This window comes from Marmota flaviventris, chromosome 1, assembly GCF_047511675.1.
Source record: "Marmota flaviventris isolate mMarFla1 chromosome 1, mMarFla1.hap1, whole genome shotgun sequence".
In the NCBI taxonomy this organism is placed as follows: Eukaryota; Metazoa; Chordata; class Mammalia; order Rodentia; family Sciuridae; genus Marmota; species Marmota flaviventris.
Window position 1 is genome coordinate 6,429,538 of NC_092498.1, and position 16,876 is coordinate 6,446,413.

At 54.2% G+C, this 16,876-nt stretch overlaps 1 protein-coding gene across 1 annotated transcript in view; it reads left to right on the forward strand.

The window, feature by feature from the left end:
- The first annotated feature begins 7,326 nt into the window (after positions 1–7,326).
- The window catches only part of Kcnh2 (potassium voltage-gated channel subfamily H member 2), a 31,839-nt gene continuing 22,289 nt past the window's right edge, over positions 7,327–16,876 (forward strand). The window contains exons 1-2 of the mRNA XM_027943368.3: positions 7,327–7,402; positions 10,206–10,436. Of these exons, the coding sequence (XP_027799169.1) occupies positions 7,327–7,402; positions 10,206–10,436 (307 nt within the window). The remainder of the gene's footprint in view (positions 7,403–10,205; positions 10,437–16,876) is intronic.

A 16,876-nucleotide genomic window follows, 5' to 3' on the forward strand; every position in this document is an offset into this window, starting at 1 on the left:
CACTCTACCGCTGAGCCACCACCCCAGCCCTTTATTTATTTATTTTAACTTTTTCAATACGTGGTATGTATTTTTCAATAGATGGCATGTAATCTCCAACCTAGCACTTATCTGAGAACCAGGAGACTTGGCTTCTTGTCCAGCTCTATTTCTAATTTGTAGCATAACCTCTGGGAAGAGTCTTCACCATTCTGCATCTTTTTTTTTTTTCAATATTTTTAAATTTGTAGATGAACACAATACCTTTATTTTATTTATTTATTTTTATGTGATGCTGAGGATCAAACCCAGTACCTCATACACTGAGCCACAACCCCAGCCCCTGAATCTTTGTTTTACTGTCTAAAATGGGAAGGTGTTTACTTTCAGCTCTTAACATTTCATAAAGCAACAGACCTCCTTCCCACCCCCCAAAATCCAGAGAGCTTCTGGTGTAAACTTTAGAGGTAGATTCATATTGCTTTTTTAAAAATAATATTTTTTATTTTATTTATTTTTTAGTTGTTATTTATTTTATGTGGTGCTGAGGATTGAACCCAGGGCCTCGCACATGTGAGGTGAGCGCTCCACTACTGAGCCACAATCCCAGTCCCATCATAGTGCTTCTTTTTTAAAAATATATTTTTTTAGTTGTCAATGGACCTTTATTTTATTTATTTTTATGTGGTGCTGAGAATCCAACCCAGTGCTTTGCACATGTTAGGCAAGTGGTCACACTGAGCCACAACCCCATACTGCATCTTTTTGGCAGCAGTGGGGGTTGGGGGTTGGGTAATGAAGGAGGAGGGCACATTTTGGATGCATGTAACTGAAACCCAGGTTTCTTAGCACTCACCGCAAACCAGCTTTTGCTTCTTCATATGCTGTGTCCTGGAACTACAGTCTAGTTCCAGAAGCGTCTCCTGGTTTGGGGTGGATGTCTTGTTCACTGTATCCTGAAGAGGGCCCCCGTCTTGGTCACCTGGGCTGGCCTCTTTGGTTTCTTGCCGAGCTTGGCATGAAGGGCTTTCAGCACCTTGGACAGAGACAGAGCTACAGCCTGGCTGGAGGAATTGAGCTGCCAAGAGAACTTGGGCTCTCCTCCTGGGCCGGCTTCCCTAGCAGGGAGTCCAAAGCGTAGCTTGCTCCTTAATATTTTTCATTCCTTCAAAGTCACCCCCCCAAAATCCCCGATCTACGTCAAAGAGCATGAGTTCTGCAAATTATGAAGGCATTACTGAAAACAACAACAAAAACTCAACCTATTTACTAGCAGCACATTTTAGATGTTTAGTAAGCATATTTCAAAAGAATACATGCAAATACAGCCTCCAGACAAGTGCCCCATCCTCCTTAGAATCACAGTCTCCTTCCCACAATTCTGGAGCTTTTACCACTCACTGAGTTCTGGAGCCTCTCTCTTGGAGTCCCTTCTTGTGTCTGAGGAGCCCAGTCCTTAAACCAAAGGACAGAGGGTCATTATGTCCTCAGGTAATGGAAACTTACACTGGCACCTTCTATTTCCCATTTGGGGATAAGAATAGACTGGTGAGAGGACCCACAACTGAGTCCTATCGTGATCTGGCTTCCTCTGTGCCTGGGCAGACCTTTCTTTGTCCTTTAGAGGGTGTGGCACCATCAGAAACCTTCTGGTTGTCCCCCCACCCCCACCCCAGCCTCCTCCTTTGAATTCCCCTCCATGTCTCCTCAGTAGCAGCAGATTGTTTTCATGACACATGCCCATTTGTCCTCTCTCCCCAGTTGGAATATGAACTCCTTGTGGGTGGAGGTCATCTCGCATGTTTGCTTGTTGCTAGTAGACCACAGCAGGTGTACAGGGCACTGATTAGTCTCTACGCCTTCTCACCTGTCATGTTTGAACACTAAGACTGTCTTTAAGGGTCTCCTGCTCCACTTACTTTTAGTCTGAAATGAATATGTAGAATGGGCGATAATGCTGTTTGTGGATCAACCATTGGCCCCCAGGTAACCCAGGTTGAGAGATCAGAGGCAGGAGGTGAGGGGAGTGGGTACTGAAAGAAAATGAAGGGATTGTTTATGGGTGGGTGTAGCGTAGTATTGAATTAAGAAATCACTTGCTTTGAGACCTGGAAAGGCTCTCAGAGATCAGTTTGTTTGATCTCCTCATTTCACATGTAAGGAAATTGAGATTTAGTGATACTCCTAAAGTTACGCAACAGATGGGCCCTCGCTATCACATCTGACCCGGTTCAAGTCTTTGACATTTCTCCCCTGGATTATTGCATAGCTTCATATGGCAGATTACCTTTTTTTCAAGGTGATCATGTCAAAGTACCCATATTTCACCACATAATCATTGCAGATTTTATGCCAATTTTTTTATTTTGCAAAAAAGTGGGATTATGCAAAGCTCTTTTTAAAAAATGTGCTGGTATTACTTAAAATTCATTTATTACTGACTGTCTTTGGAGCAAGATTAGGTGCACAGAACACTTGTAAACATATGTTAATACAGTGATGACGATGAAGTATTGAAATGCAGTATCCCATCCCACATGCTCATCTTCCAATAAGACAGTGACATTCCTCCAGGGACAGCTGGAGTCTGTGTTTCTTGAATTTGATGGACCATGATTATTGCAGAAGTTATTTTATGTGACTTTCAAGGCTAAGTATTTAAAGGTGGTACAGCTGCTGCTGGTTTTCTCTTGGGATACTTGTCCTTGGAATACTACTGCCATGCTATGCAGACTCCAAAAAGACTTAGTGTGGATGTCTGGCCCCAGCCTGAGCGCCATCCCATTGATAGCTAGCATCAACTGTGGAACATGGGGAAGTGAGTCTTTGAGCCCCTAGTTTGGAGTGGCTCTTAGGACCCGAGGAGGGTTGTGGCAGATTCTGCATGTTATTGGTATTAGTGTTGGGTACTTTTCTCTTTGTCCTGGATCTGGGAGTGGTGGAGGTGGGAGTTGGTAGGTAGCAGGGCTTTGCCATCAAGTAGAGACAAGTGGTCCTGCCTGAATCTGTCCAAATTGCAGGTCCATGAACAAATAAATGGTATTATTGACTTAAACCATTAAGTTCTGGGATGGCTGTTATATAGCAGTATTTAATAATCACCTCATATCTACTTCAGTTTCTCCAATCTATTACAGCACATTTCCTTAAGCTAACAAACCTTTGTTGGACAAAAGGAGATATGATTTATACATTTGTGGATAATGCATTTTTAGCTACCACCACTGTTCCTTCAGTCTGTCCCCTTTGCATACAGTCTAAAATTCATACTCTGCAGTCCTCTGCAAATGGTGCTAGCCTACTGCTCCGTGTCACCACACCTGTTTTGTCCTTAGACAGACCTGATCTCATTCTCCAATCTCTATACCTTTACCCATGTTGTCCCTTCTCTCTGCAATACTTCTACCCTGCTCCAGCCTGATCTTTGGGGACCTGCTCTGAAACCTCCTTCCCTCACCAGGCTCTACCGGTCTCCTGCAGTTGAAATGAACTGGCACCTCCTGTAATCCCACAGCACTTACTGCAGACTGCACAGTTGCTGTCTGCCCACTGCCTCTCCCAAACCTCACTAGACTGTGAATCCCTGGGGGAGGGAGCCTGGCTTATCCCTCCTGTCACCCCACAGCATCTGGCACAGAGCCCAGCATACAGAAGGCCCCCAGGAAACATTTGTTGACACCACTAGTAACAGAACTGGAATCACAAGTCAATTCTCCTGAATCCCAATATTCAGTACCTTACTAACTTCTTCTAATACCACCAAGCCCGGAAAATTTCCCACCAATGGAGGGACCGGGTTGGCAGAAGACCCTGGAATGGCCAGGGGTTAGCAGGATTGCCGCCTGTGAAGCTGCAGATGGCAGGGCATGAAGAGAGCACTGGCTCCTGGCCTTGGGTTTTAGGTGGGTCCCTCCCTCCCTCCTTCCCTCCCCCTTTTTTGCTGTCAATACATCCTAAGCAGCTACTTCTGGGGTGGAAAACATGCTGCGTCTTTGATTCTCTTCTTCTCCAACTTAAGTTCATATCTGAAAGCCTCTTTATCTGAAAACCCAATTGTATAGAAAACCAAAGTCCCACTATGTGATCTAAGATTCCCCTTGAGCACCAAGAGACTGTTTTTCTGCTCTCCTGCCCTGGGGTTTCCAAGGAGCCATCATCTATAAGCTGTCTCTCCTGCACCCATCTGACTGGAATTGTTTCCCAGTCCCCTGTGGATGTCACTGGCTCTCCTGGGCCTGGTTTTGGCTGTGTCTTCCCTGACCCACTGCTTGGGTGCCCCACCAGCAGGGGCAGGCTTCAATTTCTTTTTCCCTCCCAGGAAAAAGAGCGAGTCCTGGCTTGGCTCCCTCAGACTGAACAGGAGCAGAGAGTAGGGTGGGCAGGATGTTTTCTGCAGACTTTCCTCCCTAAATTGTCTCTTTCTGGGAGCTGGGAGGAGCCTATGTGTCTCACTATAAATTCAGCTTCTCCCTTTCCTCAGTCGAAGGCAGGGTGGGGGAGAACTCCTGCCAGGAATAGGCCCTGAAAATGGCTCTTAGGGCCCGAGGTGGGTTGGGGCAGATTCTGGATGTTACTGGTATTAGGGTGGGTACTTTTCTCTTTGTCCTGGATCTGGGAGTAGTGGAGGTGGGGAGTTGGTAGGTGGCAGGGCTTTGCCATCAGCTTGTCTGTTATTAATGCCTGGCATGGGGAGCCCCAGGAAGGATGCCTTGGGGAGAGCCTGTCCTGTTTCACAGCCTCTCTTCCTTATCTCAGTCCTTGACTGTGGGGGTGGCTCTGTGGGACCGTCATCTCTGTGGGCTTTCCCCTGAGCCTCCAAGGAAGTCAGAAATCTTATTCAGCTTTGACTTTGTGTGTGTGTGTGAGGGGGGGGGGGCGGTGATAGAGGGAGGCAGAGACAGACACCTGGCCTTCCTGTAGCCAGCTCTCTTCTCTGTACAGGAGAAGGACTACTCTCTGCCTGGTCTCTCTTTTATTGTGGGGATTGAGGGTCCCTCTGACTCCTGACTTCTCTCTGGGATAAGAGCAGAGGTGTATCCCAGCAACATGGGCCCTTTTGTGAGGGACAGCTAGCCACATCAGATGAGTAGCTTCTTCCCTTTGGGACGTGGCTCTCTCACCCCCTTGGTCTGGACAGAAGAGCTACAGATATCTCTTCATTTTCCCCTCCAAGACCGTTGTTCTTGGCCTTTTCTCACTTCCTCTCAGTCCCCTGCCCTGGAAGGGAGAACCCTGTACTACACAAGGCAGGCAATCCAAAAGCTACGGGTGGCTGTGGGGCCAGGAAGGGACCCGGCCAGTTATGAGCCCAGATGTGCGGATGCCCCTGATGCCAAGTCACAAGTGAGGAAGCCTGTGTCACCCCAGGCCCTGGGTGTCTTGGAGTGTGAGTGAGGAAGCTGCTGGAGGTGGAGAGGGGCCTCAGGGATGACTGTACAGGCTGGAGCCTCTGGACTTTTTTAGCATCAGCTGGTGGAGCCACCTCCTTCTCTCCCACAGGCTGCCTCCCTGAGTCACTGCCCACCCACCAGCAAATAAAAAAGGGTGTCATCTGCTGGCCAGTGGCCCCGTTTGGCCCCACTGTTTGCATCCCTCTGCTCCTGGGCAGAAGATGGAAGTTGGTAGGGAGGTCTCACCAAGATCTTTCCTTTTGCGCAGTCCTCCTTCTGGACTGCTGCTTTCTCTGCCCTTTGTTCCTCCCCTCCCCCCACACCCCAGGATGGTTCTCCCTGGTGACAAGACCCAGCCCCTTGCTCCAAGGACAGAGGCAGCTGCAAGCCCTCAGGAGCCCCCACATGGCCCCATCCATCTAGGCAGGCCTCTGATCCCGGTTGCAGGCAGGGGAGGGGACCCATGGCCAGCTCAGCTGCGCTCTCCTCCCTGCCTGCCCTCCTGCTCAGCTGTCAACACTCGCCTCTCCACCCTAGCCAGCCCGGGGCCCTGCCTGGTTGCTCAGGCTAGCGACACCTCTCCCGGAAGACCCTAACTCAGTCCCAGGCAGGGGGTGGGCAGGCAGCGGGCAGACACCCTTCTGCCCTTGAGCATCCTCAGGCCTCCTTGCCTAAATAAGGGAGCTGCAGCTGGAGCTAGCCAGCTGGCCGGGGGGAGGGGCCTTGGGCTAGGCCAGGGTTTTCCGAGGGGCTGGGCTGCAGCAGCCGCCACAGGGCCCGAGGCCGCGGATTGGGCCCGCAAGGCTGGCCCTGCGAGGTAGTGGGAGGGCAGGCTATTGGCACAAGGGGATCCCCTAGCCGGAACCTCACGCTCAGGGCCCTCTCTTTGATCCCGCAGCGAGGAGGCTGCAATTCTTGTCATAATGTCCCTTTCTACGCATGGCCCCCACGAAGAGCTTCGAATAACCCTAGAGAGGGCCGTGTGTGTGCGAGCGCGCGCGTGTATTGGGGGGCGTGCCCCTCCTAAGACTCACCCGCCCTTATCTCAAATCTTTGCTGGCTTGGGGCTCCAGACTGTCTTGCTCTTTCCATTTTCCTGCTCTTTACTGACCCTGGTCTTCCCAGAACCTAGGCCTCACCCCTGCCACCCACGCAGCCTCTGAGCGCACGCTGTGTGCACCCAGCCGGTGCTTGGCGTGGTGGGGAGGCAGGACATAAGTGACTGGCTCTCTCCCTTCAAATCAGGTTTCTGAGCCCCCCAATCTGGTGTGGGGACTCAATGCCCACCCCATTTCCCTGGCCGCCTCCCAAGCCGGCCGTCGCACCTGTCCTCACGGTTCCCCTACCTAAGGTCCCTTCCCCCTCTCCGCTGCGTGCGAGTCCGGGGGGCTCGGTGGCAGAGCTAGGGGCTGGGGCGGGGGAGCACTCAGCGCGGCTCAGCCAATGGGAAGGGCGGGCGCGCGGGGTGGGGGGGAGAGGGCGGCGCTGCGGGAGCGCGACGGGCGGGAGGGGGCCGGGAGGCGGGGGCCGGAGCCGGAGGGGCGCGCGCCGCATTAACCCTTCCGCGGCCGGGCTGAGCCGCAGGCGCTGCCCGAGCCGCGGGCGCCGGAGCGGCTGTCGGCGCGGCGGCGGCGGCGGCGGGCGGGAGGGAGCCGGGAGCCCGGCGCTCGAGCGGGCGGAGCGCGGCGCTGGGACGCGGCGGAGCGGGGCCCGTGGCTCGGCCAAGGCCGGCAGACAGGTGTGCGGGCGGCCGGAGCTTAAGCGGCTCCAGGCCCGGCCAGCGGTTAGGAGCCAGCACCCGGGACCCGGCGTCCACAGTCCAGTCCCGGCCCCGCCCGTGCTCAGCTTGGCCGCAGGGTGCGGAGACCACGGCCCGGCCAGGCCACCCGAAGCCTAGTGCTGGGCCGGGCCGGGCCGGGGTGGGTGGGGGCCCGCCCGGCCCGCCCATGGGCTCAGGATGCCTGTGCGGAGGGGCCACGTCGCGCCGCAGAACACCTTCCTGGACACCATCATCCGCAAGTTTGAGGGCCAGAGTGAGTGGGGGAGGGGGCTGGGCGGGGAGGGGGTTTTGGGGGCGGGTCGAGCTCTTTAGTGTGTGGATGGGGGGGGGCGTGCCCGGGCCGTGTGCAGCGCCAAGTGCGAGTCACTGGGGGCTGGTGGGCCCCAACGCTCTAGCCAGGGTCCGGGTCCGTGGACATGGGATTAAGGGGCCTGCTTTTGGTGCTTGGGACAGGAGGCTTAGCTCAGACTTTTGGGATTCTAAAGTCTATGTGACACCTGAGCGTGCATGGAAGGGAGGAGAGGTGGGAGTGTGCATGTGTCCCCAATTCTGGGAGCCTGGAGTGGATGGGGCCTGTGTGTGCAAAGACATGAGAATGTATGTGACTTAAACTGTGGGATCCTAAGAACAGTGTGTGTGCCAATTCTGAATGGGTTGTACGTGATAGATGGAAAGTAAGGATGTAGGGTCAGAGCCTAATCTGCTCTTGAGAGTGAGTGTGTGTGTGTGTGTGTGTGTGGTATGTATACATGATCCTAAGCCAGTGTGTCACCCATGAGTTTGACCCTGTATGGGCAGTGATTAGGTGCCTTTGATAAGGCTACAAGAGCATGGGGTCCCATCCTAGGACTTAGGTTGGGCTTTGAGGCTAACAGGCTACCTATGGTGTCCTTATGTTGTGGATTTTCCTGCTGTGGGCATTATCCTCAAACCCCTTTATGGGGACTACAGCACCCCTAATGCTGGCCTGACAGGAGAGGCTTCCAAAAGTGTCCTAAGTTAGGTGAAAATTCTGGGTATTTGTGTGCCTATCCTCAAGTCTGCATGTGCCACAGTGGGTGTGACTGCCAAGGCCCCTGGGAGTGGGGAGAGGGTGACATTCCTTGCCCATGACCCTGTGTGCATAGAACAACGTGTGCTTGTAACTGTGGTGGGGGGAGGGAGGGGTCAGTTGGATGGGCAGCATTGTCTCAAGCAGAGGAACAGGATGATCCTGAGTGGGTGGAGTCTGACATTGGTGGAGGGTGGGGGTAGGGGGCAACTCTGGGCTTTCCTTCCCACAAGTTCTGGGGAGGCTGTGTAGGCATGGGAAGAACCTGGGAAAACTAGGAGGGATTCAGAAGGTCTGGCTTCTGGTCCTATCTCTGCCAAGTGACCTTGAGTGACCCTTCCTTTTCTGGGTCTCAGTTTCCACATCTGTGAAGAAGGGTGCAGGGCAAAGGGGCTTTTCAGGTTCCTTCTGTCCCAGTATTCTAGGATATCAGTGAAAGGAGTGGGGGTGGGGTGGGGCTTGCATTCTAAGAAACTTGCTTTTCTCTCCCAGGCCTGGGTGTGAAGACATGGGACTGTGTTTCTTCTGTGGCTGGTGCTCTGGTTTGCCTTGGGTTGAGGCAGGGATGGAGACAGAGTTAGGTTTTTTTTTTTTTTTTCATGAGACCTGGAGTTATTGGCTGCCTGGGAGTTTTGGGGGACCTTGGGAATTGACATAAAGGTGACTCAACTCCAAAGTAACTTCCTTGAGGCCAGGGGCAAGGTGGCTCAGGAAGACAGGAGGAGGCCAGATCCTGAGAGCCTGGACCTGCCAGGTGTCTCTGCAGCAGGCTGAGCCTTGCTAGGGGGATTGCCCAGGGCTGCAGCCTGAGGGCTGTGCCTGCTGGGGACAGGATAAGAGAATTCCAACTGCTACTGAAAGCCAAGTATTAAAGGCCATAGTGGCTGGAACTTCTGTTTATAGAAAGCTCTTATCCCTGGAGCACCTTACCTGGCACAAGCTGAGGCTGCTGCCAGCCTGCACCTCACCCACCAGCCTGGCTGTTGAGGCAGTATGGGTTCGATGAGTCTAGTTTAGCTGAAATGGGTCCATTGGGGCTTCTCTCCTTGAAGGGGCCACTAAGAAAGGCCTCTCATATCCTTGGGGTCACATCCCTTTCCAGGATCTGTTTTCTTACAAGTGGGCCAGTGTCTCAGGTCCAACCCTGGGCTCTAGGAATTTCCTGGGTTTGAGCTGCTGGTCCCTTCCCTTGCTTCCTATGACCTTGGGCTTCCTCCTGTGACCCTCAGCTGTTCCTCTGCTTTGTGCCAGACAAGGTTCAAAAGCTGACTATCATTTATGAGCTATAGGACTTGGGCATGGTGCCGAACTTCTCTTGAGCCTGTTTCTTCATCCATAATGTGAGGATGATGACACCTACCTCAAGGGGTTGTCAGAGTTCCAAGTGAGATAAGGCACTGTAGGAGCTCTGCGTGTTACTTCCCTCATCCTCTTTGGTATCCACTCCCCAGCGCCTGACTGCCTTTGGAAGTCTTGGCAGGCAGTGACATGGCAGGGTCTACAGATACATGGAATGATTTCCTAGGAAGCACCTACCCCGCCTCCATGCCCCAGCCTAGAGAGCAGGGATCAAGAGGAAGAAGTCAGAGGAGCTGATGCAAAGGGAAGGCTGGCCGCCATCTCTGGCCCTTCCCAGGCTCCCTCTCCAGGCCCAGTGTTTATCCCTCCGCCGCGGCTGCTGACACGCGTTGCTGACACCCGCCCAGACTGGCCTCACTCCGGGCGCGGAGGGGGCGGCGGGCTGCTGGCGCACTGCCCCGGGGAAGCCACGCAGCCAGCCCCAAGGGCCTGGAGGGAGGGGGCACTCCACCAGGCCGTACCCCGCTTGAGGCACCTGTGTCGGGATCAGCTGCGTTCGCCCACTGCTGGGGACTCCAGTCCCCGTCGTGCTCCCCGCTGCGGGGAGTGCCCGGACAGCTGTGTGTGGTGAGACAATGTGGGGAAGAACTGGGAACCCGCGAGACTGGGGTCCCCGCTCACATGCCTGTTCATCCCCTCCCCCCAGGCCGCAAGTTCATCATCGCCAACGCCAGGGTGGAGAACTGCGCCGTCATCTACTGCAACGACGGCTTCTGCGAGCTGTGCGGCTACTCTCGGGCCGAGGTGATGCAGCGGCCCTGCACCTGCGACTTCCTGCATGGGCCGCGCACGCAGCGCCGTGCCGCCGCGCAGATCGCGCAGGCCCTGCTCGGCGCCGAAGAGCGCAAAGTGGAGATCGCCTTCTACCGGAAAGATGGTAGGCGGGGCCTGGGCGGGGTCATGACCAGAGGGTGGGGCCGAGAGGGATGAGGCAGGGGTGACGTGGGGAACCCGAGGGGGGAACCCCGGTGGGGCAGGACCCAGGGCTGGGGGACAGCTAGTGAACCCGCGGGGTCCTGTGTGTGGGGGGCACCCAAGTGGGGGCGTGTCCATGTGCCAGTGGGGTGGCAGGGTCTGTGTCTTCACCTCACTTGCTCTGATAGATGGTTTTCCATGTGGCCCACGGGCTCCTAGGCTGCTTGGCTGAGGGTTTGACACCTCTGGCTCCTTCCTCCCGGTGCAGGTGTGAGCATGTTTAGCTAGGTGGGTTGGAGTGGGATGGGGCAGGGATGGCAGGTGCCTGTGTGGATGGAGGTCCTGGGTCAGGCTGGGGGGCTGGGCGCTGACATCTGGTCACAGGGATCTGGCTATGCTAGGGTAGCCGATGCCAGGTGACTGGACCTAGAGATGTCACCGAAGGTGAGGCCAGGGAGGACTTCAGGACTCTAGCTCGCTCACTGCTGACTCCCGCTGCCTTTCTCTCCAGCACTTTACCAGCACTTGAAGGGAGGTGTGTGCCTCTACCCACGACCTCAGTTTCCTTTGGTCTCAGCTACTGAACGCCCCGCCCCTCCACCCGCTCCTGCGCCAGGTGTCTCTGCTCAGCCACCACCTCCCAGCCCTGCTGCTCTGGGTTTCCGGAGAGCGGATAAACAGAGCCAGGCGGGCCGCTCCCACTCTGTGCCTGTCTTGTTGGGGTGGGCTCCGCTCAGGGAGGAAATGCAGCGGGCCTAGAGGCCTGTGGGCATCAGAGGACAGTGAACAGAGCTCTGGAACTCGCATTTGGACTGCCTAAACCCTGCTGCTCACCACTGTGTGTCCAGTATGTATTTCTTGCCTGCCTCTGAGCCGGGCTTAGAGCTGGGCTCTTGGACACACAGGATAGACAAGATCTTGCCCACTGGGAGCTTGTCAGCTGTGGACAATCCCGCATATTCTGCCTCCTGCTGGGCAGGGAAGCCAGTGAGCATCAAACCCCCCAGTATGTGTGCTGGAGGGGCCAGCACCACCCTGCAAAGGCTTGCATCCTTCACCCCCCTGCTTTTTGCTGGCATGCAGTTTGTGGCATCAGTTGCCAGCACCCCTAGAACATGGCCACTGTAGCCCTGTGGAAGAGGGCTTTGCTCACAGCACACGGGCTTCTGCTGGTAGACAGTCAGGGGCCGTGAGGCTAGATGCACACCCTGAGGCAGTGGGCAGGTTTTACCTCCTGGACACTGTTCACTTACATTATCTTGTGCAATCTTCACAACAGCCTTGAGAAGCAGATGCTATTTTTATCTTCAATTTATGGATGAAGAAACTGAAGTTCAGAGAAATTAAGAAATTCCCCAAAGTCACATAGCTGGAAAGTGACAGGTTGGGAATGGATTCCCATTTGTCTGACTTGGGCCCTGCCTGCTCTGTTTTGCTGTCTCTCATATTGAAAACCATATCAGAGAGTTACACATTATTTTATGTGAAACTTTTATCTTAAAAGTTTGCAAACCACTGGTTTTATGAAAGAATATGAACACATCAATCCTGGGTTCAGGTCTAATGTGAGAAATTATGTGACTTAGGTCAAGTTGGTTGATTTCTGGAGCCTGTTTTCATTTCTGGGATAGTGTAGGACCCTCACTAGGGGGCCGAGATTTTGAGAGAGTGCCTGCAACAGGTTCTTCCTCCACGAACATCATGCCAGTGCTGCTGTGGATGTTGGTTGCTTTTGCTGGTGGATTTGGCCCCTTGGCAGGAGAAGTCTGAGTGGTTTTGTCTTTGGCCATAGTGTGCGGTCCTTCTGGGGGACCTGGCCCTCTCTCCTGGCCCAGGCCAGCTCCTTAAGGGAGGGGATGCTGTGGGACCTCTTCTGCAGAGGCACTATCCTGGGATCTCAGTGACCTTGAAGATTACCTAATCTTGTCCACTTGAGTTACAGATGGAGAAACTGGGGAGCAGCGGTCTGGTTACCAGCATATCAGTGCAGGGAGTGGGTGCAGAACCCAGGTCTCCGTCCAAGTTCAAGCTTTTCCCCTCTCCAGGTTACTACTTCAAATGGGGCACTGACCCAGAAAACCCTACGCCAGCTACTGCCTGGCCCCTTCTTTACTGTTGCCTAGTTTCCATGGGGATCAGGTATCGTCTGGTCTGTTAGCCAGCAGGTTGGCCTTGGCCCTTGGCCACCTGGGGCCCTATGTATCCTGGCACTCTAGGCCTAGGATGCAGACAGATTTCTTCAACCTCCCTCTTCTCTGAGACATGCAGTTCTTGGTGCCATCCTCTGGCCTGACCTGGACCGCATGTGTGCATACTGCTGGGTGTCCAAGCAGAGAGGCAGAGGGGAAAAAGGCCAGTGTCACCTCATGTTTCTGTTCAGGCCTTTCCCTGGGTCTCTGCCTGGCTAGCCTTGAGGGAGTGGGTCCCTGGGCTGCAGCTCTAGGGAGGAGGCAGGGCTTTTTGCTGGCAGGCGCCACCAAGGACAGCTGTGCTGTGTCCGTGCCTCTAGCTAGCTCTGTGCAGTCTCAGGGCCTGGAGCCAGACAGCCCCATTATTTAGTTGCTGGGACTGCTGGGAGGTGGAGAGGCTAGACTGGGGGAGTGTGGGCTGGAGGAAGAGACACAGCGTGCCCAGGCTTTGCTGGCCCTGTGTGATGCCCCTTAAAGTCAAGCCCAGGATTAAGATGGATTTGCAAGCTCAGCCCAGTAGTGTGCGGTGGCAGGCCGGGAGGTACCTTGGGCAGCAGGTGTTAGCTGAGTACAACCTGTGCTCAGACACTGCCATAGCTGGGGCAGGTGTGTCTCTTCCTCTACCAGGCCGGAGGAAGTCCCTTCTCTCTCCCTTCCATTCTCTCTGCTCTTTGTTCCATCTCTGGGCTGCCTGCCCACCACTGTGCTTTGCTGCCTGCTGTGTCCCATTCTCTCAGCACCTGCCCTGACTAGTTGATTCTGTCCCTTTGGTTTTTACTTCTTTTTCCCTCTCTCTCCTTCTTTACTTCTTTTTCTGTCTCTCTCTTCTTCCTGAGCCTTCCTCTTGTTTCTCTCCCTCTCCTCTATGGGGCTCTGTCTGGAAGTCTGTGTCTCCCCATACCTCTGACTATTTTGGTCCTGTTTCCATGTCCCTGTGTCCCCAGGAGCCTGTGCGTGGGTGGGGAGAGGGGTGTCTCTGGAGAAGAGTCTATTAGCTTCTCCACTCCAGCTGCAGGTCAGTTGCCATGACAACAAGGTCAGAGGGCCCCAACTGCAACAACTGACTCTGAGGCTACAGGGAGGGGTGGGACCTGAGGTCCAGACCTGCTCCTCAGTGTGCTGTGACCCCAGAGCCCCAGAGGTGACCCCATACTCACTGGGATACTCTTATCCCCAACTTGGACCCCAGCCTCTCAGGTGCTCCTGCTGGTACTAGCCTCATGCCATTGGCCTCCTGCCATCCTCCACACCTCAGGCCATCTCTTCTGGTTTTCTTCTCACATTTCCCACCCGTCCCTGTCCCCTCGAATCAGAGGCCCTGCTCTGTTATGCCAAGGCCTTCCTTCTCCAAGTCAGATGTCCACTTCACCTCCCCTGCAGCTCTAGACCTTGGTAAAAAGGAAGCTTCTTTTCAAAGTGGGAAGCCTTGAGACTGGGAGGGCAGGGGGATCAGAGGTCGGTGCTTGGCTGTTTTGTCTGGGTGTCCAGGAAAGGCACCCAGAGTGATTCCAGGAGGATCTGGGAGCTTAGATGGAAGGGAGCATTTTACAGTGAGGCTGAAGTCATTGTGGGGCTTCATCTTAGATGCAGGGGTATCCCTGTCATTCTGGCCAGGACCTGGAGATGGGCAGGTGAGAGCACCTGCAGGGTTGTTGGGGCACTGGGCATGCTCTCAGAGACTGGCTGCCTCTCTCCATTGAGCACTTAGCTTCTGAGCTCTGCCGTGGTGGGCTGTCCTGGCTGTTGGCGGGGGGGCTTCCTGTCAAGTCCCACCCAGGGTGAGGCAGGCCTATGGATGGAGGGGTGCTGTTACCCTCGGTGTACCCAGGGCCTGGAGAGTGTGGGAGGGTGGCTCCTCCGTGTTGTGTCTGCTGAAGCCCCCGGGAGGAGCTATGTAAATATTTGTGCAGAGCTGTCTGGGGTGGAAACAGAGTTGACAGTGGCCTTGGGCTCTGGGGAGGAGGAATGGGGGGGCAGTAGGAGGGCCAACTTGGAGGCGTGGGATGGGGTGAGCGTGAGCTTCTTTTCTGCCCAGAGGTGGTTTCCTGTGCTGTTTGATTTGAGGGGTTCAAGAAAGCCCTTATATGCTTATTTATTTCCCCAAGGGTGCCTGAAACACCCCCTTAGAGAACTCATACTTGGGCTGAGAATTGTCCCTTTTTCTTTAAAAACACTCTTGTTGCCCTTCTGTGTAGGCAGAAACGTGGGCAGTGTTTGCCTTCTTAGATGAGGGGCTTAGCAGAATTTCCCTCCCTGACAGGCCAGGAGGCCTGGGTTTAGGGTCAGCAAGGAGCCGGGAGGGACCTCTGGGACAGGTAGCAAGCATGGGAGGTACATGGGCAGCTTCTGGCCCCATGGTCCCCTCTTTACTCATGAAGACCTTTGTGCTGTGTATTGGGGCTGGCCTTGAGTAACTCCTGTCCTGAGTGGCCTCTTGTCTGCTGGCCTAGAGGCCCTCGGAGGCTCAGGCTGACTCTTATCTTCCTTCTCCCCAGTGCTGAATGAGCTTACCACATCCACCTTCCCCACCAGGCTCCACGAAGGTAGAGGTAGTTTGTTAGTTTTATTCTCTGTGGTATCTGCATGCCTGGTGCATAGTGGGAGGGTCAGTACCTGTATGTGTTTGCTGAATGAATGAATGAGGTGGGCAGGTCTGTGTGGTAGAAGACCAATGCTGGGAGTCAGGTGACTTGGGGGCCATTTCTGGCTCTGTTACAGACTTGCTGTGTGACTATGGGCAAATCACTTCTCATCTCTGGGCCTCAGTCTTTCACCATATGAAAAGCTTTGCAATAGTCTTATATTAGGCTGGGCAGGATGACAGAGGATGAGGAGGCCATCAGGGATAGAGGAAGGTGGGACCAGGTGGAGGTGGCCTGAGGTAGTACTGGGAAAGCTGGAAGTCCTCTAGTGTTGCTGTGTGGGAGACATAGTGGGTCCAGGGAAGGTATCTGAGGGCTCAGGGCCTCCTCACTTAGGGGGATCAAGAAGGCTTGAGGTGGGGCATGGAGCACAGCTGGGACAAGAGATGGCAGCTGCTGGACAGCTCATGGATGCACTCACTGTTGTAATCCTGCTTTACAGTTTGCACACTGGGAGCCCTTCACTTGGCACAGACTGCTTCCCAGCTCTTTCAGAAACAGGATTCCCTGGTCATTTTATGGGATGGGGGCACTCTTGCTCACAAGGCTGAGGGACTGGCCTGGGTTTATCCGGCTGGCAGGGGCCCAAGGTGTCGCCATTTCTAGAGCCCTACTCAGTGTGGATCTCCTGTGTTCAGGCTGCTTGCCTGGAGGCCCTTTGGGGATGTGTTGGGCTCATGGCCTCAGGAAACCAGGGTTTAGCTTGGGTCTGAGAATCTGGGTCCTCAGTTCCTAAGTGGGATCATAGTGCCTGTCCCCGTGCTGCGGGGGTGAGGGTGTTCCTCCAAAAGTACAGACACCAGCAAGCAGCATGCCAGTCACAAGGCTCACTCTGCTTGCCATTCAGCAGGCTGTCACCCTGTGGCACCAGGTCTTGCTGTCAGATGATGGGAGCAGCTACCTGCCCTGCGCCCTGCTGAGCACCCCTGCCTGCCTCTCCTCTCCCTCCCCAGGCCTCCGCTGGCCCAGCTCCCCAAATTACTGAAAGCATAACACTCATGATAATGTTCTTTTACCCTTTCTCTTTCATTTTATTTTTACCTTTTCCCTTTTATTTCACTCTCTGGTCTCCTTAGGCTCCCTGCAGGCAACCATTCAAGTGTACTTACTGTGAATGTGTTGCTTGCATATGTTCTTGCAAATGTGTATTTTGTCTGGGTAGATGCATATAGATTTAATTTATGTAAATGATACTGTGCTATATATTGTATTCTGGTGTTCACTTTTCTGACACAGGAGTGTGTCTTTAAGTCCAGTTGGGCTGCTGAATGAGCTTACCATATCCACCTTCCCCACCAGATGTCTGGTCTGTGGCTTCCCATTCTGGGGTGTGCATCCACTGTGTCTTACCTGCCCACTCTCCCAGGGAAGGATCCCAGGTTGTCTCAACGTCTCTCCCACCAGAAGGGATACTGCAGCAAACATCCTTATATATGGGCCCTTCCAGACTTGTGTGAGGATGTCATGTGATACCTGCCCAGAAATGAAGGTGTCAGGTCACAGGACATATGGACTCTCAACTAACCAGACTCATTCGAACAGCTGTTCCGGTTGTCATCCTCCTGAATGGA